The sequence below is a fragment of the Molothrus ater genome, chromosome 9, assembly GCF_012460135.2.
Source record: "Molothrus ater isolate BHLD 08-10-18 breed brown headed cowbird chromosome 9, BPBGC_Mater_1.1, whole genome shotgun sequence".
Taxonomy (NCBI): domain Eukaryota; kingdom Metazoa; phylum Chordata; class Aves; order Passeriformes; family Icteridae; genus Molothrus; species Molothrus ater.
The window spans coordinates 21,746,977-21,770,861 of NC_050486.2; the positions used below are offsets into that span (position 1 = coordinate 21,746,977).

At 50.4% G+C, this 23,885-nt stretch overlaps 1 protein-coding gene across 1 annotated transcript; it reads left to right on the plus strand.

The window, feature by feature from the left end:
* The first annotated feature begins 1,484 nt into the window (after positions 1–1,484).
* LOC118689854 (serine-rich adhesin for platelets-like) lies at positions 1,485–16,420 on the plus strand. Its single transcript, XM_036388341.1, has 5 exons — positions 1,485–1,551; positions 11,087–11,557; positions 12,618–12,950; positions 13,285–13,445; positions 14,243–16,420. Exons 1-5 carry the CDS (start codon positions 1,485–1,487, stop codon positions 14,285–14,287), a joined length of 1,077 nt encoding a protein of 358 aa, XP_036244234.1. The 3' UTR covers positions 14,288–16,420.
* Positions 16,421–23,885: the final 7,465 nt, after the last annotated feature.

The window sequence follows — 23,885 nt, forward strand, 5'->3', positions numbered from 1 at the left end:
ACTGTGAGCCACCCTCTGTAAGCCAGCTGAGGTGGATATTATGGTTCTGGTGTCTCCAGGGAGAGGCCAGAGCAGAGAAGTGAGTCAAGCACACAGGCATTGGACACGCTCATGAGCTGCGGGCACAGCCAGCAGTGCCATTGTCCCCTGGAGCTCCTGCCCTGCTCAGGGACATGCCCTGGTCCCTCGCTGGTGAGAGGTGGCTCCTGGTGATGCACAGTGCAGCTCTGAGAGACCAAGCCTGTCTGGAGCAAAGGAAGCTCAGGTCTCTTGGGTAGCCCTGCAACCTCTGTGGGTAATAGAAGACTCCTATAACCAACTCCATAGCTGTAAATATGCTTAAAAGAATTCCCCTTAGAACTGGGACATTTGTACAAGCACAATTACCTCTGCCAGAAAATGGTACAGCTAGTTTTCCTGGCAGTAAGTAGCGAGCAGCTAAAAACACATTTCCCATGAGGGGCTAAGATTGAATTTTACTTTTTCTTATAAAGCTGGTAAAAGGCATGATCAGTTCTGTATCAGATCAACACTCTTCTACCTCAGAACTGAGAGCAGGAGCTACCAAGCAGCTCCATATTGAAAAAGGGAGACAAAATCTCTTGGGTTAATACCCGTTTCTACTTTCCTCTTCTGTCCCCTGCCGGCACAGGGATCTGATGGAGAGGGGGACCTGTAGTCCCACCTTTGACAAAGCAGCCTGAGAGAGGATCAGCAGGGACCACGCCATGATATGGGGCCCTTTTCTTCAGAAATACTAGCCAGAAGAAAGCAGTCAGACCTCCTGAAGGATGGCTCAGCCTGCACGGTGCCTGGATGAGGCTGGCCAGGCTCCCAGAGGCGGGAAGGGATGTGACACCAGGGGATGTCCCAGGGGCTGCAGGATGCCCTGAGAAACCAGCCGTGGCACATGGAGCACCCGGCTGAGCCCTGACCAGGGAGGGAAGTTATCCAGGGGTGCTTGGAGCACCTCTGCACCCGGCTGTGCCCACAGACACAGCCTGAGACTACCCGGAGGCCCCAAGATGATGCCCCACGTTGGGCTCATCTGCTGCTCCCATCCCGCATGGGGCAGAAGTGGGGGCGTCAGGCTCAACTTGGGCTGCCAAGAGCAGATTAGGAGGTGGTGAGATCCTCGTCTAGGGTCACTTGAACAACTGTCTATGGACTGATGAGGTGGTGCAAACCTGGGATAAGGATTCCCAGAACAAAGGGTGTCCTGTCCGAACCAGGAGTGCCGGGGAACAACTGGTGATGGTGGGGGCGGTGCGGACCGGACCGAGGGTGCCGGGGACCGAATCGGGACCGGACGGAGAGCGCGCTGTCCGACACGGGCATGTGGAGTACGGGGCCGTCCGCTGCCCCCTCCCCGCTCCTCCGGGGCCGGGGCTGGACCACGTGCCGCCCGCCCCGCCCCGCCCCGGCCGCCGGCCGCCCGGCGCCGCCCCGGTGCCGCCGGCGGAGCCAGCGCGGATCGGCCCAGCATGGAGGGGACGCGGCGCGCCCTGCTCCGCCTCGCCGCCGCCTGCTGCCTGCTCTGCGCCCTGCCAGGTACCGGGGCGGCCGCCGAGGGGTGCCGGGGCGGGGGGCTGGCCGAGGGGATCCCGCCGGTCTCGCCGCGGCGGGGAGCGCAGCGCCGGGACAGCCGTCGGGGCAGCGCCGGGACTCGGGCTCCTCCGCCCGCTGGTGGGGCTGCGGGAGAAGGGTCTGGAGAGCCCCCACGCAGGGCTTCTCCTCCGGGGAGCAGCGCCCCGGGCCTGCTCCCCGAACCCGGGCGAAATGCCCTCGGAGCCGGGCGCCGTCGCCCCGGCGGACGCGCAGGTGAGGCGGCCCAAGGATGCTCGGGGGGTCCCGGCTGAGCCCCGCGCTCCGGGCAGCAGCGCGGCCGCCGGTCCCGGCCTTGCCCATACAAGGCACTGCCGGCAGCGCTGTTCCCGCCGGCGGAGCCACCCGGGCTCAGCTCCCGCCCGGCGGGATCCCGAGGGGATGTGCGGGGAGGGGGCCGACGGTCCTGGAGGCGCTCCCCTCCGGCATCCAGCCCTGCGAGCCTCCTGCCTCCCGCCCGGCAGCTCGCGGTGCCTCCGAGCCGCTGCTGAGCTTCCCCCCGAGGGAAGCCCGGACAAAGTCCGAACTCTGCCGCCTCCCCCAGCACGACGGGACCAGGGCCCTGTGCCTGCGGGGAGAGGGGCTGGACGGATGGAGCTGTTCGCGACGGAGCAGGAGCCAGACCCCGGCCCCAGGCAGGCTCCCGGGGAGTATTTCGGCTCTGCTCTGGGATCAACACGTCCCCACGTGGGCAGGCGCAGTCTGCAGCGTGGCGCTGACAGCCCCGTCCACCGACACCACCGCGCTTTGCCGCGTGGCTGGAGTGTGCCCCAAGTCGGGGGGCTGTCACCTTCCTCGTGACCCTGGTAGTGACAAAGGCACTGTGCAATTTAGGGGCACAGGAAGCAAAACGTGTTTCTTCTTCTTTGTGGTTGAGAAAAACCCTTGGCCAGACCCTGTTCAGATCCCAGCAGCGTTACTGCAGCAATAGAGACCAGGGGGTGACACACAGAAACTCAGTTTCTTATAACTTATTAGGTCTGGGGAAACCCTAAAATAGATGCCTGTGGGGCTGAGCTTCGGCAGCGAGAGTAGCACTCAGGATGAGGTTTTGGGTGCCGGATGCGGCTGGGTTTGAGGCTAAACGCTGGGAGCGGTCCCAAACCAGCTCCCTTTATGTGGGTGAAGCTGCACTCCCCACAGAGAGTGGCTGTGCTGTGATGGGCTGTGGGGAGGTGACCAGCCACTGGCAAAGGAAGGATTCAGGATTTCCACCGCTGAAAGGAGGAGGAGCTCTGAGCTGCCGGGGGCTATGTTCTGGCCCCGTGTCTCACACTCTGGGCACACTGGGAAACCTCAGGGAGCCCCTTGCCCCAGCTGGCTCCTACGAACCTTCTTGCTGCAAAGTCCAAGACTCAAACTGACAGAATGTACCAGAAATTAAGATTGCACTAAGTTTTTCCTGAGATCTTTGTTGCTTAGTGTCCCAATCCAAGATTCTTCACAGTCTCAGGAAATGGTACCTATGCAGCTGACCTGGCCCTTGCCCTCATAGCTTTTGAATTCACTACCCAATCCCAACTGTGGCTGAAAGACCAGATGATTGATTTCTATTGTGAAAATAGAAAATAGATGGAAGAGATGCCACCGTTAATAAAATGCCCCTTAGCAAGCACAACCCATAATGAGACACCAGAAAATATCAGCAGGACAGTGGTGGGGGAAGGAACGGTTCACCCAGAGATTAGCCCCGAAGTCAGCAGTCCCAGACAAATTTGTCCACAGCTGGGCTTGTTCTAGCTCCATGAGTGCTCTCTGCCCTGCTCCCAGCACAGATTCCCTTTGCTCCTGCTGTCTGGCAGTGCCTGCTCCCACTCCCAGTCTGGGTTTGCAGCAGGGCCACAGAGGAGCTCAGGCTGCTGCTCTCCTGTGCTCTGCCCACCCCGGCCTCTCAATGCAGCCTTTCTTCACTGCCTGCGGAAATCCACTTCCTCCAGCAACATCAGCCTTACAAATAAAACCCTGAGTAATTTTGGTCTGGGCATTTTTCTGCCTCTCCCTCCCGTGCCGAGCTGCCTTGCGAGCAGTGAGAGCAGAGCAGGGCTGGGAGCAGCACGAGCACATAAAGCCCCATCTGTGGGCACCACCGGGGCCATGCCCACAGGCAGGCAGAGTGTCTGTTTCAAGGTCCCACTGACGATTTTCCGTGATTTTTTTTCCCTTTGTTTGCCCAAGGCAAGGACAAGTGGATGGACTTGGCCCCACCCTTACAGGACAGCTCCAGTTCTGCTGCACCCAGAACTGAGCCACAGCTTGGTCCCCTCCTCTGGGTGTTTCCTCCAGCAGTGTGACCCTGCACTCCCAGCCCAACCTTTCATGTCATGCCATCAGTCTTTGATGCCATTTCTACACATGATTTTCCCTCGGCCCCAGGGGCAGGGTGGGCCTTGTCTCCTTGCTGCCCTTCCAAGAAGGCTTGACCTGCTGGGCAGGGGCAAAGCACTCACCTCCTTCAGCTCCCTTGGCCCCATCCCTCCAGACAAAGGGGAGCTGGGACAATCTATAATACAGAAGTGCCTGTCCCTCCTTCCTTTCCACCTAGATCCTCTGGGTGGGCAGACATTGTTCTTGCCACAGGGTTTTCCCTCGGTCTGTGATCATCTCCACAATGGTCTCTGGAGCAGCTTTCATAGGGCTCAGTGCCACTGAGTCTGGGGTCACATCCTGAGCCCTGTAGGGCTGCTCAGAGCTGGGCAGGATGCGTCCCCCAAGCTCAGAGCCCATGGAACCAACAGTTACACTGCTGGAAGGACCTGGGGGCTGCTCAGGGCAGGGCAAGCTTCCTGATGTCCAGGCTTCCCCCAGTTCTTGCTACACTGCAATGGAGAGTAGGCTCCCTGCTGACACGGGGCTGCTATTAAGGCAACTGGCTTATTAATTTCTCCTAATGATGTGAATGCTTCTTCTACTGCAGCTGTGACTCCTGAGGTAAGCAGGGCCAGGCTGCCTGATGCCAGAGCTCCCTGCTGTTGCTGTATTACTGGGGTTACACAACCCCAGAGAAGGGCAGGCTTCCCAGGCCGTGCATGCCATGGGTGTGCCCAGCAGCTTCTGGGTGAAGGAGCCTTCACCACTGCTCAGGCCCCTACTGAGGAACAAAACCAGACAGCATGGGAGTCTCCCAGGCACCTTCCTGCCAAGCAAGGTGCTCCATAGCTGTATGTGGCCCGTGGAAAATAACTGGCTGCTCTGACAGTGGTAGCTGAGCAAGGCAGCCTGCTCTCCCTTTTCCCTGCCATAGAAATTTGGGATAAGCCCCCTTACCTCTAAATGGGGGATCAGTGATAGAGCTTCCTGCAAACCTGCAGGAAAGAAGTTTTTTGCATTTCTCTCCCCTGGCTGGGTGAGGAGGGTCTCATGTGGCAGGACCAGGGACCAGGCAGTGTGACACCCTGGGGTGCTGTGCTGTTCCTGCAGGTAGTGATCAGGCTGGTGCTGCCCCAGTACTGTGTGCTCTGGGCTGTGCTGTTCCTCTGCTTTTTTATGGGTTTTCCTAGTACTGAAGTACCTGTGCTTGGCATTTATAGTGCTGTTTCCAGGGCTGCTCACCCCTGTTCCATAGCTTTTGCTCTACCATGCCACGTTGGCTGGTTGTCCTGGTTCCCAATGCAGTGCCATCTGTTGAGGTGGTAGCACTGCCTCCCCTTTTTGTCTCCCCGTGGTTCAAGCCTGTGGCCTGGTATCCACAGATGCCCTGAGGAGTCATCTTCCTGCCTGCCTGGGCAGGTTGGCTGCTGGGCTGTCCCTCCCCAGTGCCCCACACTCGCTCAGCACCCCATATCTAATCTGCCCCCGTCTCGTGCTCTGCTCGTGGCCACCTGCCTTCCAGTCAGGAGAGCTGGTTTCTATTCCTGTCCCTTACCTCAGCCCTTGCTTTGCAGCATGCCTGGCCTGGCAGCTCTCCAGGGCTGAACTGGGTGCTCAGCACCCCCTTTTCAGCCCCCCCAGTTTTGGTGCCTGCAGAGCAGCTCGCAGAGGCCACGAGGGGTGCAATGAATTAAACTCTGCCATGAAGAGCTACATGTGGTCCCCAAGCAAGCTGCAAGGCTGGATGTGTGTCTGCGCCTCATGCCTGGAGTCCTCGAGCAGAGGGAGTCTGTCCAGCCTCCCTCAGCCAGGATGGGGATGGGGACAGTCTGGGCATCAGCCCTGGCAGGGAGAGCACTGGAGCCTGTGGCAAATGCAGCCTCTGGCACCCTGCCTCCATCGAAGTCCTGCAAGGTACCCAATGGAGCTGAGCTTACAAAGCAGCTGCCCCTTGTACTCGATCCTGTCTCTGAGCTTGCTTCACCACCGTGAGGGTGTTTGCTGTAGAGCATCCCTGGGTGCATCTGGCACCTCCCTGAAGGGCTCCAGAAATCTCTTCTGCTGCTTGTTTGTTTTTTTTATTATTATTATTCCAGGAAAAGAGATCAGGCTCAGCTAGTATCTAATCAGGAGCTATTCCAGTTCTGCTTTTAAATGAAATTAAGAGCCTTGGTTTTAAATCCCACTATATGGTTTTATTTGCATTTATACTCAAGCTTTTTTTCCTTGAAGAGATTGTCTAATTACTGTTGGTTGGTAATCATAAAATGTAATAACTGGCAACAAAAGATAATTTCTACACTTAATGAAGTAGTTTGCTAAGCAATAAGATATGACTGCTTTGATACATACAGGTTATAGTTTATACTTTGACTTTTTAAACATTGTATTTTTCCATTTTACCGGGTTGTTTGTGAGTGGAGCTGTTACACTTAAATGGAAATTGAATTCATTTAGTGCACCAAAATAGCATTGTAGAAGAGTTTGGGTGCCTTTTCAATGAATCAGAGCAGTGGTTTGACATGCATTCTGTAGGAAGCTGATTTAAGTGAGGTGCTATCCTCAGACAGTGACAGCCTGTGCAGGATGATACATCAACACCAGGGAGTCCTGCTCCCATGGGCACTTTCTCTGAAATCCTGGGGGAATCTTTCTCATCTTTGTGCTTAGCTCTCACCTAGGGACTCTGCACATTTTTCCCAGTGGTGGCTGCACCCTGCTGCCCTGCTCTCTCCCTCAGTCCCCAGGAGCCAGCCTGCCATGGGCTTCCTCACCTTCATCTCATCCTAAAAGGGATTTTAAAAAGTGTTCAAGTCTATGATTGGAGCTGGGTTGGTGTTGGCCTTTGGGGAGCTCAGGCTGCTGTTTCTGCCAGACAGGAAGGTGGGTGCAGAGGATGCTGCTGAGAGAGGCACGAGGGTTGTGGCAGAAGCTTGTTGAGGGTTTGTCCAGCTGAGGCCCTGCTCTATGTTATTGTTTTATCTGAGAAGCAAATAGATGGTGGGGTGGCTGCTGTGGCAGAGCATGGAGATCACCCTGTGTGACTACCCTGGCACAGCAGTGACTCTGTCCTGCCTGTGCAAACCTCCCTCAGCCCCTTGCCTGGCCCCAGCCCTGAATCTTGGGCAGGGAGCACAAGGCAGGAATGGCCCCGTTTCCTGCAGAGCTGGCTTCCTTCACTCCTCTCTGTTTTAGCATAATTTACCATGTCTGTTCTGGGGCTGGAGGGAGCTTGGGTTGATACGTGGAAATCACTTCAGTGTTGTTAGACAATGCCAGAGAGGGGTCAAAGCTGTGGGCTGATGTTCAGAGCCCTCCCTTCCCTGAAAGAGCTGGGAGTGTTTCCCACCCTTATCCAAGGCAGGGGCTGCTTCTTGGTTGGCTGCATCCCTCCTCCCCTGGGACCACTCTCTTCCTTTGCCCCTCTTGTTTCCCAGACAGAGGTCACTGCAGTCAGCACAGTCTGATGGGAGCTGCTGCTCCAAATCCACCAGCCCTGCCCTAATGTGGTCTGCGATCTCTTGTTCTCACCACGGCACAGGCTGAGCCTGGGGGCTTAGCACAGACACAGGGCAGGAGTGGGGCTGTAGCCAGGGGACAAGCTCTGCTTCAGCAGGCTGAAATATAAAGCAAGCTCACTCTTGGTCCCCTATCAGGGAAAGACATATTCTTATGGTCGGAGCTCTTGCTTACAGATCCTGAGACAGTCATAGCTGCTCTGTTATGGATTCAAGGGTGAGTGCACCTTTACCAGCTGTCCTGGGATGCTGCAACTATCAGGTCTTGGAGAATCACAGAAAAGGTGAAGCATTCACACTAACTCTTTCCATTTGCATCTGAAACAAGAAGGACATGGTTCTCTCCTGTCTCCTGAAGCTTGTGGTGATGCCTTAGGCAGTACAGCCATGGCTTTCCTGGCATGTGGTGCAGGAAGCAGAGCTTCTCCAGGAAGACTCCAGAGGAACGAACTCTGACCTGCATCTCTATAGGTAACTGATAAACAGCTAAAACCATCAGCACCAGTGACTGGGGCAGCAACGACAGCGCTGGAGCTGGGGCTTTCCCGACCTGTTGGGTACCGAGCTCCAGAGCAGAGCAGGAGCTGGACCCCTGAGGATCCCAGCCCGGGCGGGGTTTGCTGGGTCTGCCCCGGGCTGCGTTTGCGTGGCAGTAGGTTGTCCTTTTGGATGGATGATAAAACTGGCAAACAAAGCTGGGGCATTGCAGCAAGGCCCTTTGGAGGAGTGGGTTTATTTTCAATTGAAACTGAAATAAAACTCAGCGCTTGTACCTTTTAACACCTACAGCTCACAAGGAACAAGTTGCACCTCTGGGGGATTTCCCCAGGTGCTTTGCTTGGTGACTGTGCTGGCTTTGGATGTGCCCTTACCCCTTAGGAGCTGACAGATGGGTGATGGGAATCCTTTGTCTGCCTGTCCCCGGGTGATCAGGATTTACTCAGTCTTTTGTTTCCTTGGCCATTCTAAGGCTCTTGCCTTTTCTATCTTCCCACCATCATCTCTTAATGTCTTGAATTTTTAGAATGTTAGTCTGGATTAGGCTCTCCTTTGTTTCCTGAGCTGGGTGAGCTGGGCTGGATGACTTGCTAATCAAGGTGCCATCAACACTTGCCATACTCAAAACAGTCCCTTGTTCCTCACCTGCTAATTTAAAATCTCTTCTGCAATTCTCTACAAACCAGATTTTTCACACCACGATGCTGTGTTAGACCAGAGCCAGAGCTGCCCATCCACCCGGGAACCATCTTCTTTCACAGTGATGGACGCTAGATAATTTTGTGGGAAGAAGCCAAGTGGCTTCTCGGAGAGAAGAGCTTAGGGAAATGCCAGTCCCTCTGGCTGTCCCTCTTGCAGACAGCAGGAAGCTGTGCGTGCACTGGATTGGGGGAGCTGTTTGTCCCCTTAAGCCCTCCTGTCCCACAGCACCTCGTGGCAGGGATGCCAGTTCCTGGCATGCGGGGAGGTGTCCTGGTGTGTAGGACCCAGACTCATCTGCCTTCCCTCCGACTTTCCTTCTGTGCATAAAATCACCCATTTTCCTCCTAAGTTCAGGCTATCTGGGTTCTGCGCATCCACCAGAAATTCAAACTGGGTTCTGCAACGAACTTTGCAGCTTGAGGTTGGTAGAGACATTAAGACCCATTTCTCCTAAGACCCTCACCCATGGAGCTGCTGGTAAAGACATTAGCACCCATCTTGCCTATCACTTCTCTGGTCAGAAACTGGCATGATGGATGCCGAGGTGCTCAGGCCTTTGTGCAAGACAGCTCTCCACAAATCTTTCCCTCAGCATGACTCAAGTCATGACTTGCCACCCCATGAGAGGCTGTCCCGGACACAGGCCAGCTATTCAGAGCAGCACATAGCCAGGCTCGCCCCTGGCCAGGCACCTGAGCACCACCTTTCCTGTTTACCCCGCGGTGACAGCAGGGCTCTGTCTCAGGTCTGCAGGAGCAGGCAGTGGGGTGTTTACTGAGCAAGCATCCGCCAGTGCCCAGCCAGCAGCCGGAGCTGGTGGGATCCCACCCCGTGCTCAATAGCACTGCTGTGTTTAGGGCTGGAAATTGTCACATTTGGTGACAATGCCTTTTGGTGCCTGGTTCCAGGAAACCCAGAGCTCAGCTCTTTTCCTTCCAGGTGTTATTGGTGTATCCTACACCTGAGCTCCACGGCAGAGCAGCTCGCTTTATTTGGAGGCACCTTCTGGCCATGCACGTCTGGATCCAGGAGAGGCCAAAGGGAGCATCACATAGGCCTTTGGTCTTCATGTTCAAGTTGCCCCAGCTGGGTTCCCTGTGAGAGCTCGTTCTCTGAATGTGCTGAGCAGGGCTGTGCATCCCTGCAGGAGCCCTCCTGGGACTGGGGCCCCGGGCTGGGGAAGCACAGCTCCATCAGGCTGCTCAGGGCTTTGAATTCTCCAGCTGGTCAGGGTACTGCAAAGGTCTTGAGAGAGCCATGTATTGTGTCTTTTTTTAGGGCCTGTTTAGTGCTGTAGCTGGAGAAGAGCTCTGATAATTCTTTATGTTCTGAAGAGCTTTTAAAAATTGCTGAAATTTCCCCAAAACAGTATAAGAATGGGCTGCTTTGCTGGTGGATAAATGTTTCTTGCTGATAGCGTCTGCTTTGGATGCTTCTTCACTGTGGGGAGAAGGGACATGATGATGGATTTGCTTCAGTACCTTTATTTTTTTCTGTAATTAGCTCATCAGTCCTTTGTGGCTTGGATAGAAACTTTAACAGAAATTGTCAAAATATTGACTATGAGACATTTTTAAATTGGAGAGTCCATCCTGATGTGGCTACATTTCTCTGTTTTCTTCCTGTTTATACCCTGACAAACCCTCACAGGATCTGTGTTTATGAACAGGCAGTGTAAGAGCCTTTTGGTTTTCCTCCTCCTGTATGCTGTCACGCTGTCTAGCAGCTGTGGATCTGGGGGGATCTTTGCTTGCTGCAGGTTCCCTTCAGGGTAGCTGCTCCTTTTTGCTGTAGTGGGGGGCTGAGTAGCTCCCCATTTCTATGACAACTGTTGTATTTCGTGGTGGTGATGTGTTCATAAATAGCTCAGGAAGGCACACCCCAGGCCCTGTTAGCTGTAGTAGTCTTGCTGCCCATTTCACCTTTCCCTCCAGCAGAATCCCACACTACTGCTAAGGGGACTCACAATATGTGCTTTACCTTTGCCATCCACAGTCTTTTTAAATATCACTTCTCTCTGCTTCATTGGGCCAGGGGAGCTAGAGAGTCTTCTTTCACATTTTCCTCATTTGTATTTTTTCAGCACCACTTTTGACTCTTTCTCAATAACCCAAAGACTTATTTAAATTTCTTACAGAATCAGGTCTTGGGTGATACTTTTAACAAACCCAAATCCTCTAAAAACGTTTAAAAGATGCTCAAGGATAGAGGGATTGGTCGTGCTGACCCTAGAGAACAACAGCGCAGGACTGGGAGACAGTAGGGTAAAGAAAAAGTCCCCTAGAACAGGTCCCTGCCTCAAAAACCAGGAGGACAGAGGAGCTGTTTGAATCCCGTTCCCAGGTGTGAACCTGTGCTGGATTTGGAATTAAGGGGATAAAGAAGTTCCATTTCTGTCCTTTCCCCCTGTTTGTCCTCTCACTGTGGGATCTCTGACAAACTTCTCTGTTCCACAGCAGAGGGTCAGCAGACAGCAGAGGCCTTGGTGTCACTGTCACCTTTTCCTAGCACAGCGCTAACCTCGCTTCGGCCAAGGGAAGCCTCTGATGTTCCTCCAGTGACTGCTGCCATTCCTCAGACAGGCCTGGAGAAAAACCTGACTGCTGCAACACTCAGTGCCATGGGGGCCCATTCTACAGAGGTGGAGGATGCCTTCATCCCCACCACCCCCATGGCAGGCTCCAAGGCAGAGAGACTGCAGGCTTCTACCACTGCCAGTCCTGCGGACATCACAGTTACACATCCTGAGCATGATAACATGAGCTTGTCAGTCAACAGCAGCACTGAAATCACCTCCCCTACCTTGACTGCCAGCACTCTGGAAGAAAACCAGCCCAGCCATGAAGCCACAGAGCCTTTCAGCACAACTGAAGAAAGGGATGATGCCAGCAGTGCAACCCCCACGCCTCCTCTGAACACTGGGCCGGGTGAGGTTTTGCTTTTCCTGCCTGTGCACAAAGTCCTGCCTCAAGGATGCACAACCTGAAATGTCTGAGCACTCTCCTGCTAACTGGAGAGAGGGAGAAGAAGGGAATGAAACACTAAGCAGAGCCAGTTCAGTGCAATTTATTTGCAAAGATGTTAGTTCAGCATCCTCTTTGCAAACCTCATTAATGCTGGTGTTAATTGTGCTGGCTGCTTTCTGATTGATTGTGTGCAGGGACATCCTTCATATATCTAATCTGAAACAGCATGTGTTAGCAGCACTGCCTAGCTGGGCCTTTCAGGCATCAGGGCTGGGGTCTCAATGGGAGCCTCCCTGGAGAAGCACACCCTCCCTTAACACATAACATGGAGATGGGCAAGCACAAGTGACAGCTCATCCATACCTGGGCAACCACAGGAAACCCTACCCTACCTTCAGATCCCTCTGGGCAGCATGGGGACTGGTTATAGGGTCTGCAATCCCAGTTTTGTCCATCTTGGGGCCTGCCAGGCTGTCACACACCCCTACTGCAAGGCAGATACTGACTGATCACTGATTTACATGGTGTTCATACACAACTGCATTGTTTTCCCTGGCTTGTGTCACATGGTGCTGCTGTTCTGTGACAACTGACACAGCCTCAGGGGATGCTGCTACCCAGTCCCTGGGCAGCCCCCTTTGTGCTCCCTGTAAGGAGGGATGAGAGGCCTGTCCCAGTGTCTTGCTCTGGGGTGATCCCCAGCTGTGTGTAAAGTTGTTTAAGCTTGTCTGCTTGTCCTTTGTCCCCAAGGACAGGCCTTGTGGGCCCAGCTGAGGTTGGCTGACATTGCAGATTGGCACATATGAAAACTGAGAGGACTTTCTAAGCACTGTGGGTTATAGTGTGGCTCAGCTGTGGCTGTGCTAAAGGCTCTGCTTGTTTTCCAAAGGGTTGACAATAAGCTGCTATTCCTATAGTCCCAGCAGTCCTTCTTACAGTCTTGCTTCCATCTTGTCCAGTCCCACAAAACAGTGTGCTTGCACTGGATCCTTTGAAATAACTGCTTGTTCCTATTTTGCAGCGACAACTAACAGCTCTCAGTCAGGGCTTTTTGATGGGCAGACCCTGAGGCCCACAGCAGCAAGGTCTGAAACCAAGGCAGGAACGAGCCCTGTGGGTACCACAGAGGAGAGCACTGTGGAGCCCAGAACTTCCTCTGCTCCCATTTCCATTGTACGGAGCACGTCCTTTGCCACTGCTTCCAGTACTGTGACAGTGACGGTGACACCCCTCGTGACCAGCTCCACATCTGCCAGCACAGCTGCCATCCCCACCAGCACGCCCACACTGGCACAGTCATTGGAGCCCAGGCATGAGAAGACTTCTGTGTTGGATGTTGGTGATGATAATTCAGGTAAAGGCTCTGCTTTTAATGGGCTGCCCAGGGAGGTGGTGGAGTCACTGTCCCTGGAGATGTTTAAGGAAAGACTGGATGTGGCACTCAATGCCATGGTCTGGTTGACAAGGTGGTGTTAGGTAATAGGTTGGATTGATAATCACAGAGGTCTTTTCCAGCCTGTAATAGATTCTGTAATTGTTTTGTACCCGTTCTCACAAAACATGGCAAAGGGCTGGAGCTACCTGAAATTGCCTCTTGGTTGTACTGAGCAGAACCAGAAAAGACAAAGTCTTGCTGTTCCAGCCCCTGAGGGCTCTCCATTGGCCTCATTCCCTTGGTCTCCTTGCAGAGCTCCCCAGTTTGGCTGGTAAAGCGAGGGCTGACCCCTTGGTGATCACTGTGATCTCTGTGTTCATTGTCATGGTGGCCATCCTGGCCCTGGTGGGATTCCTGCGCTACCGCCAGCACAACAACCGCACCGAGTTCCGGCGCCTGCAGGACCTGCCCATGGTGAGTCTGCCTCCAGCCCAGCCCCACCTGGGCTGCCTTGCCACTGACTGCTTTGCAGCTCTCCCTCATTAGCAGCCCTTTGGGTGTTTGCAGCAGCACCAGTGCTGATCACACACTCCTGTTCCTCCTTAGGTCCCTCTCCTTCCATCCAAGGTTTGAGTCAAGACAGCAAGTCTCGAGGTGGGGCACTAAAGAAGCTCTCTGCCTTCCCCTCACTCTGCAGGGGAATGCTGAGAGGTTAGAGAGAGGAAGGAGAGCTCCATCCAGGCTTGTCCTGAAATGACACCTTCCTGCCCTCTCCTGTTTTCTGATATATTTGCTTTGTAACTGTGACAAAGCAGATTTTATGCTCTGTTCCAGAGAGATTGTCTGTTTGTCTGTGTTTGACCCTTTGGGAATATAAAAATATATGAGGGTTCCAGAGGCTGGACTAGCTCTGGGGAAGCTGCAAATAACTCCCTGAACTTTCTGGAACAGAGGAGTACTGCAGCTAAGCACGCAAGCTGAGCTGTTTCAAGCTGAGTGGAGTTTTCAACAGCCAGAGTTTTCCACATGCCTGCAGCAGGCAGGCAGTTCCTGCACACACCTCTTCTCTCCAAATGCTGCAGCAGGAGAGAGACTGACAGCCCAAAGATCCAGGAACTGCACAGTGACAGCGTTTAGGTGGATGGCTGGGCAGATGCCATGCTGTGAGGTGTGGCTGAGAAGGCTGTGCTGCCTGCACAGCAGTCTCCCAGGCTGGGACCATGATGCCACCGTGCAGACGTCTCATTAAAGCCCCTCTTCTCTGCTTCTAGGATGACATGATGGAGGACACCCCTCTCTCCCTCTACAGCTACTAGGCAACCAGGCTGTCTACTGCCCAGAGGAAAAGGCCTTGAGGACTTGGTCCCAGACGATCTGCTGAGGAATGAGGGGCTGTGATTTGCACACAACTGAAAGATCCTTTTCAGATGGTTTTTGGTTTTAGATGTTTTCCATAGTTCAGTGTTGAAGTTTCTATGCTGCAAATCAGAGCCCAAGTCTGACCCTTTTCTCCAGGCTCTCCTCAAAACAATGCCCTGAAGAGGGGTCTCCTCCTTTTAGTGTGGCAACCAATTAGCCAAGACAACCTTTGCCATGGTGTCCTGCATGGATCTCTTCTGTTGGTCTTGGTGGCTGCTGCCTTCAAAGGAGGTGGGCTAGTGTTTCAGACTAGGGCTCTTAACAGTGGTGGTATCAGCACAGTGCCAGCAAAGGAGACTGCTGTTTTCTGAGGAAGCCAAGGATGTGGAAATCAGTTCTCTTGGGCTCCCTCTTGTTCTGTATTTTTAAGGTTGTTTGTTTTGGGGGTTTTCTTGCACTTTTGTTTTTGTTCCTGTTTCAGCTTTAGCCCCAGGATTGGCATTACCCATCCTGAGACACCTACAGGAGGATAAAAGACTACTCTGCTTCCTTCCTGATGCATACCTTTTCTCTTCAACCAGGGAAAAGTGTTTTGTGGCCACTGGAGAAGTGCCCCTGCTACTTGATGTTGCTTTGAAGTTGCTGGGAGGAAATTGAACATAATGTTAGCTTAACTGAGCTTGATAGGACTCAGTCTATTGCCAATTAGACACACTAATTTGGTCTCACCACAATTAGGAAACCATGTCTCCTACACTTGATTTGGCATATGTGTAAACTCCTTTCCCAGGCCCAGTAAATGCTTTAGTCCATTTCCATGCCTGGGCTAACACAAGCCTTTCCTCAGGTACCTCCCATTTTGCTTCTAGCATCTGGTTGCTGGAAGTTGTACAAAGCTGGTGCTTTGCTCTCCCTCCTATGCTATGCAAGGTCAGAGCTCCTCTACTTTCTGATGTTAGTCTTTTGAGCCAGTTGTGTCTTGTCATGAGGACAGATCCTGGATGTAGGTGCCTTCCTCCCCTTCCCTTTCTTGGTGTTATGCTGATTAGATTCTGCACTTTTGCCTCAAAATATCACTGCTGTAGACTGCATCCAAGGCTCTTGAGGCCTCTCAAGGAAACCCATAGACTAGAGCCTCTGAGTATAAATCAGAGGAGCTTTTGGTGCCCTTGCCTCAAGAAGACCGGAGTGTGTGTGACATGACAATCTTCATGTAATTACACCTGCTCCTGTTTTCTAACTCAGATTTGACTGCAGGAAAATGGAAACACATGCCTTCTCTAGAGTGTTTGATTTTTGACTAAGCCAGTTGCTCCCTCAGGATACAAGGGCTAGAGTTTATCTGCCACGTTTCTCTACAAGCCTCAGTTTCTCCTCTCCTTTTAGGAGCAACATCACTGAACCCCACAAAGACAGATACCAGGCCTCACTTGCAAAAGTACCTTTTTTTCCCCAGTGCTGTTAGTGGTTGTCATAGCAGGGTAAAGGGTAATTCCCTATCAGCTGAGCTCAAGTTACCTGGAAAGCCCAAAGATGGAGCAGAACCGGTCTGGGTCAAATAGATGAACTGGGTAAGGCAGCAGTTCCTCCTCCCTGTGCTGCTGCTTCCAGAGTGGCTGACAAATGGCTGCAGTGCAGTTGGGCTTCAGTTTGGCCTTCCATCTGTGTATTTATGCCCAGTAAAATAGGGAAGAGGGTTGGTTCTCTTCTATGATTGCATGAGAACTAAAGAGCAATTGTCACAGCTCCAAAGCTTTTGTATCAAGTATTGTCTGCACAGGGTGATCTCCCTAGCTACAGACTTGTTTCCCCTGCCGGAGGGCAGGGTGCTGCTGGTTTTCGGCACAAAGTTGGCAAGTTAGTGGTGGAAAATAGAACTCCATCCTGGCTGGAACTGGTGCAGGCTGGCATATCTGGGAAGTGTGTCTGCACACAATCAAAAGGGCAGAGGCTGGTTGTTCTGGTTTCCCATGCATCGCTGTGCAGGGGAAAGGGGTGAGGAAAAACTTGCCCAACACCAAAGTGCAACTTTGTTTGTAAAATATGTTGATAGTGGATTTTTTTTTCTGCAATAAAGTTACAAATGCCAAAAGTGTCTCAGTCCTCGTATTTTCATTGCAAACATGTAATTGAAAAGCTTTTATAGATCACGATGAATCCTGTGATAGATAAACAGCAGCAGTTTGAAGCACAAAGACTCACAGAGCTGATAACTAGAAAATGCCAGACAGCCATGAACCATAGCTCTGACAGTTCAGAAGGACACCACCCCCTGACTGTGTTCCTTCTTGTCAGGGTCATTCCTGGTCTGGGTCGAGTGAGATTAATATATGTACAGTTAAATCAGATGAAATGCGTCTTAGAGAACCACACTAGACCAAATAATCTAATCTACACCTTTAGACTCTCTTCCTTTGCCTCTGATTGGAGATATTCTCATGTTGTCAACTGTAACCCCAAACCTTATTTACAGAAATATCCTGAAAGCCAGCTTAATCTAAACTTAAGTAGTATCTGTCATGCTTCTTTTTATAGTACAGCAGACAAAGCAAACTTAAAGGCACATACTTCTTTCTTTTTAGCTTTATACCTGTTTTGGACTCTTCTCTTTAGAGCTCAGACTTGCAGGGAGGTAAGTGCTCAAAAGCCCAGCTTCTGCTACAGACCTACTAAGAGTCTCCTAGCTGTTAAAATACTTGGGCAAAATCAGTCAGCTCATGTCATAGATTGCTTGTATTAAAGATTTCTATTGCAAAAGCAAAATGTGGTCAATGAAACTACTTGGTAATTTGGCTTATGCTGTTTTCTACTCACTAAAAATCTAGAAAAGCAAATCCTTGGAAGATCTAGAGCAAGGGGAGAGCAAACAAAGACTTTGTAGCCTAGCAAAGAGCTTGCTGAGTAATCTGAAGACATGAGGGTGAACTCTAAACCCTGCAGAGATTTCAGTCCTGTCCCAACACACAACCATACAAAACAAAACAAACATGCCACAACTAAGCCAGTCTTCTCAGGTCTAAAGTCAGCATTATTCTGGTGGTTTATATTGGAGTGTTCTCTGCTCTGCCTTTTTACCTCCAAACCCACTCAGGGCTGATTCATTCTCTGCACAGCAAACTGCTTAGCTGCCTTGTTGGAGAGGCTGCTCAGAGCAGGGCTGTGCTAGCTGGAGAGGCAGCAGCAGGACAGGCTTGTGCAGGCAGCCACCCCTGGGACACACAGAGCTTTGTGCCTTTGCCCAGCTGAGTTCTGTCCTTCCAACCAAACAATGCAACCTCTGAGGTGGCCAGGTTTGGAGATGGAGCATGGGCCACTTGTGTGGGCTTCACCTTTCCTGTGCAGCAAAGAGAACTGCCAGAACCAGAAACCAACTGTTGTCAGCTCATGCATTTCTCCTTGAGCACAGCTGTTGCCTCTGATGGGGTTTAGTTTTAATGCCTCTTAGGCTAAGGCATGATTGTATTACTAAATTGCAAGGGACCAAGAACCAACCTAATCACTTGGGTTTAAAGTTAAATAGAATGGAAAGAAACACAGGTAAAAGAAAACCAGAGTTTGAGACCCATCTGCCTCCTCTGACCTTCCCTCCCCCTCTCTCCAGACTCATGTTTTGAGGGGAAGGGGATCTGAGAAGCTGAAAAGTGACAGTCTTAGAGCTGCTGTGCCATGGGCAGGGCTACTTGTGCTTCGTGCCATTTCTCTGCCCACTCAGTTGTCCTTCATGTCTCAGTGTCTGTATTTTAGCTTTAGACACTGTATTAAACCATCATGTCACACTGCAAGTCTGTAAATAAGGCTACAGAGCGTGTTCAGGGACAGAGAAACTGCCATGAGGAGCACTGGAGTGGACAAGGCAGTGTGTGGGTCTTGTAAGACAGATCATCCCATAAGGATTTCCCATGGATAACAGTCAGTCTGCTGTGCTTGCTACCACTTAAAGCAGGATGAAAAAGGAATTCCACTGATCCAGGGAGCAGGAGTACAGGAGCAAGCCAGGGAGGCAGAGCAGTAAATTTTCAGTAATGAAGACTATGAAATGATGCAGAACCTAGAAGATTTTACTGGCCAGTGTTCTTATACCCAGGGGAGAACAGAAATGCCTACTGCCATTTCCCAGACACCTGTGAAGGAAACAGGAGACTGCTCACCTCCACATTATTTGTACTTAATTTTCTATAACTACATCAAATCAGTATAAATGTGGATTTGTCATGGGGGAAGGGGGACAGTTTTTCTAAGTGCATTGCCTGAGCCTCTGCCCAAGACGTTCATGTACTTGCTACCTCTGCTTCACTGCATAGCAGAAGCAAGACAGGAATTTTATTTCCAATAATTTCTTTCTATCCCCCACAAAGAAAACAAAAATCATGCACTTACTGCCCATAAAACAGCCAAATTTTCAGTCCTACTGATACAGACCAAAGTGATAAGCAAAGCTGGAAGACCATGACTGCAAACATAAAAGTTTCCCAGCAGTTTCCCAAAATTTTTTGTGGTTTGGTTTTTTTTAATCTCCCAGAACTTTGTATTGTAACAACAGGCTTCAAAGTTCCCCACCCAAACACATTTAAATGAAGACTTTTCCTCACTCTAATACTAAAGGGGTCATGTTTCCTCACAGACCTGAAAAAAAAATCAACCTTCATCCAGAGCACAACTTCAAAACAATGTCAGAGGATAAAGCTCTTAGAAGCTCCCAGAAAAGAACCTTCTAATTGTGCCTGAAGATAGAGACCTTGTGAACTAGATCCCCACCAGAGTTAATCCTGCAACACTGGTAAGGTTTTATAAGAAATCATTAACTACTACATGAAGGAAGCATAGATAATTTGATAATCTTTTGCATTTTAAATACAAAGGGATCGATTTATTCATCTGCCTGACAGCCTGCACTGTCTTCCTTGGCTTGTTCCCACTTCCTGTCCAATAAGTGCACTTGAAAGACACGCTCAACACAGGTCTGCTTCACATGCCCCAGCAGTTTAACAATGGTTAGCCTCAGTTCCTCTGTAATATTTTTCCTATTCAATGACCCATCAGCCAAATAACCCCCTGAACCACAAAACCAGCTTGATCTTGATCAGACTGACAGTGGTCACAGCTGCAAGAAAACAAGTACATGTTTGTTCCTACTGTTCAGCTCTCTCTCTGTTTACAGGTAGACCAGATTCCCCACCCTCAGATCAAATAAAGAGCCGAGTTAGTTACCAGAGGTATCCTCCCAGTCATAAAACAGGTCTCCCTGTGATGAACTGCCCAGAATTAATATATCCCTGCAGCAGAAGCCTTTTGCTAGCTCTCTTTGAACTACAATGGAACATCTGTTGACAATATCCCGCAGGGTAACTTCTCTCCTCCTCTGTTTTAATCCTCTTTCTCTTTCAGAAGTACACATCAGCTGCCACAGGACAACTCTCACAAGCATTAGAGTGTTTCCTTTCACTGGTCTTTCTTGGGACCAGTAGGAAGAGGGATGATCAGTCAGCTCTGATCAGTGTTTTCTTCAAAATTTGCTGTTATGTCCAGAGTCCTGAAGCTTTCAATGCTGAATTACAGATTCTGCTTGGAACAAGACAAGATTCATGGGTTCTTGACCATGACTTTCGGCCAGATTTGGACACTCATTTGATTCTGACTGAGAAGAGTTTTACTAGGGACAATTGCAAAATTAGCAAAGTGTTCCTTTGCACTAGTCCTGGCTATGTCTTCTGATCACACAGACAATTAAACACAGTTTATTGCTAATTGCTTCAATTTCCCTTCTGATAATAAGGGCAGGATGGGAAATTTTGCCCACTTTTTCAAAAGGATCTCAATATTTTTAGGTGGAAGGAAACTGTGGACAAAACTATTTGTGGCTGTCTAGCAGAAAAGGGAACCTGTTTTCACAAAGGACTTAGAGAAGTGCTGGGGAAAGAGTTCCCTTCATTTTACAGAGTCTAAGCTGGTGTCATTCATTCACCTCTTCCCTTCTCCTTCAACAGACAGCAATTATAAAATTAAGTTATCTCAGAGGGAAATGGAATAAAAAAAAAATTCAAACCACATAAGGAAATTTCACAGAGGCCTTTTCTGCCACTGTGGCACTCTATTCTCATAAAACAAACCAGCAACCTCCCCCTTATGAGCGTCATGGAATTTTCTGTTCAAACAACAACATTTCTCCACCTGTTTTGTGGCACACAAGAGGAAGCATTTTACCAGCACTTGTCAAGTCAGCTGCTCCATATTGGGTTGTGACAGGGTAAATCTATGGTCATTCTATATCTGTTCTGTTCCTGCTGTGCATAGTCTCCCTAAAAGGAACAATCCAAGCTCAGTCTACATCCCAGAGCTTCAGATAGCCAACAGTGCAAGCACAGCCCAACATAACATAAAACTTACTGTATAACTGGGAGAAAGAACCCTAAACATTTGAAGGCATTAGTAGAGAAAATACACTAAATTCTCTCAATTTGTTCTGGTCCACCAAGTGAGAGCTCAGAGGACAGGACCATACATCCCATCCCATGGAAGAGGGCTGAAGCAGAGGACTGCAGCCTAGGAATCCTCTGACCTTGGAGGAACACCCCCACTGTAGCTGAGCACCACAGCATCTCTCTCTGCAAGCCAGCTGGCAGCTGCCAAAGCTGATTCACAAATCAGGCCCTGCACCAGTGCCTGTCCCCTGCAGAGAAAGAGCAGAACACACAGAAAGGGTAGAAGGGGCAGGTCTGAACAAGGGGGCATGAGATGGCGAACAGCAGCTCAGGTCTCTGGCAGAGTGTGGGACTGGGCAGTCTGTGAATGATTTCTCAAAATGGCTGTTTGCCTTCCTGGAGCTGCCCCCCTTGGATCAGCCCCACACCTCACAGCTTCCACTTGTGGAAAATCCAGGGCACAAACAAGTGAAGAAGAGTTTGCCCACCCAGGGAAGCCAAGATCCTTTTCCATGTTTTAGTTGTTCCCGACAGTAAAGAGTGCATCTTTTAGTTAACATTAAAGGTCATGCAGCTCCAGCCCAGGCAGGTCATTGCTGAGATCATCACTCCAGCTATTTCCAGCCACTTCTCCGGCACCAGCTCAAAACACAGCCTGGAGACACATGTACAATCTACACCAAAAGACCAAATAATTATCCTTCCCCAGCCTTCTTACCCCATGTGCCAGACCTGAGCACAGCAGCAGTCTGTGTCTATCCCCTCCAGCACTGCTGGTTCAATGACTGCTGGCTCTGCAATCGTCTCAAACCCTATTAAAAACATCCTCATTTATCTCCCACTGAAACAGAAATACCAATGAGCATCCTCACAAGCCATGTAAACTCAAATAAAAAGAGGTGCCCCTGGTTCCAAGTGTTGTAGGCTAGCAAGCTGCTCCTGGGTGGCTCCTGGGTGCCCCTGCCATGGTAACTCCTGCAGGGTTCTGATGTTACCATGTACAAATAGTTGCTACAATAGTACAGCAACTATTTTATTGTTTATTATTATTTGTTTATTATTAAATGATGGGCTTTGCTTGAATGTCTGATCAGTAAACTCTGTATAAGAGTCCCCACCTGGCATGTGCCTCAGAATAAATGTTAGAGAAAAGCTTAACCCTTTGATGGGACGTGCAGGCTCTTCAGGCATTGCCCTAACAGCAACCTGACATGTTACAACTGCACCTACAAAGCAGCTAATTGTAGCAGGTTTGCTAGCAAAGTCTGAATCAGCAGGATTAGTAAATTGGAAAAAAAGCACACAGGGCAGTTTCATATGCCTTACAGCCTCCATTCACAAGAATCTTAAGCATCTTACTAAAGTAGGGCATGAATTTTTTTTTTTTAAAGGAACATTAGTCCTTTGTTCCTGATTTCTTTTAATGCTAAGTGTTAATGCAAACACAAGGGGGTTTTATATCCTAAAAGCAAGGCATAAATCCAAAAGGATGAAGAGGCTGAGAGGCAAACCTTCTTGAAGTGAGCAATTTTCACCTTCTCGCTGGCTGTGTGTCAGCACCAAAACAAAAATGGAGCTACATTAAAAAATGGTATCTTGGCACTGTCAGAGGAAGTGATAAGTATCATAATTGGCCCTCACATGCAGCTTTTCATTATCCTGACACTACACGGGGAGGGAGGATGAAAGAACAGACAGGCACACACATGTTACCTCTGTCCTGGCATAGCAATGCTGCTCTCAGAACTAAGTTTTAAATCTGGCCCAAGTGCTAGGCCACTACTCCAAACTGTGCTGTCTTCCTGCCTTGAGGCACCTGATACTCAGCCCTACCAGTAAAACTGGGCCCAGCAGGAGCCTCTCATCTGTATGACCTCTGGAATGCCCTGAGCAGCAGAGCTTTGTCATCCACAGCACAGCAGAAAAACCTCCAGGTTCTTAAGATGCTGAGGGTGCAGGATCCAGCCACACTTACCTGCAGGCACCTCCATCTCCATGGCATTGGAAAGCTCCTTGGAGCTGAAGTGTCTGGGGTGGGAACCTCAGCCAAAGGCGGAGAGAACCACACTGCCTATCTCAGCAAGTTCTTGCTTCTCTCTAAAAGAAATGAAAAAAAAACCCAGAAGATTAGGCCAAAATTTCAAGGATAGACTTGCTGCGTCTAAGCATCCTTTGCCTACGTTTTGTGACACCTAGAGAAACTGCAGTTATTCCAATTTAATACCATTTTCTTATTCTTACATGGCTACCAGCAGTGGCACGAGGCTTCCATGACAGGCAGGAGAACATATTGGCAAAAATGTTCAGGCATTGGAATTCACCTGTCTGTGGCAACAACAGCTCCAGCCAGCTCCACATTGCTCAGGTTTAAACCATGAAGAATCAGCCACCTCATTTCTGCTCTGAGCCACGACCACAATGCCAAACCCTTCCCATACAGGGCTCAGTTTGTGTTGGAAAGGGACAACAGGACACCTGACCTTACCACAAGATCTCTAAACCAGAGGCTGGAAAACCATATCCCAGACTGTTAGTAATGTTGGAGTAAGTGTGAAATCATTCCTGTGATCTCTTCTTTCCCTGCAGGTGCCATGGATGTTACTTCCTTCCAGAAGAGACTTTACACTTGATCTTTCAGATCAGAGGCTGTAGGTCTGACTGAAGGATAACACTGGCAGTCCCTGACACTTAGCAATGCCTGCTGGAGCAGTTACTGGGGGTGAGGACGGGGTGGCACCACTTTGGGGGGTTTCCAACAGTTGTGCCTCATGCAGCAGAAGGCAGCTCTGCTGAGCAATTCAGTTCTGTTTTCAGAGGTGAATGGGCTGGCAGCAGAACCTCTGCCTCCCCACCTAGCCCTGATCACATTGTTCTCTCAAATGTGCCAGCACAATTTTTTCCTGCAGCAGCACTGTGAAGCACACCACTTCAGGGGAAAAAAAAAATCCAACAAAAAAGCCCAAACAATGGTGCACTTGTTAGAACCAGCTCGGCTCCCTGATCAGATTTACAGCACACCAACAACTGCAGTGGCAGAAATTTGGGAGGCAATGTGCTGTGAGGCCAGGACAGGAAAATGCAGAGAGATTGGAACATTTTAAGCTGATGTTGACAGCACAGACAACGTCTCATGAAA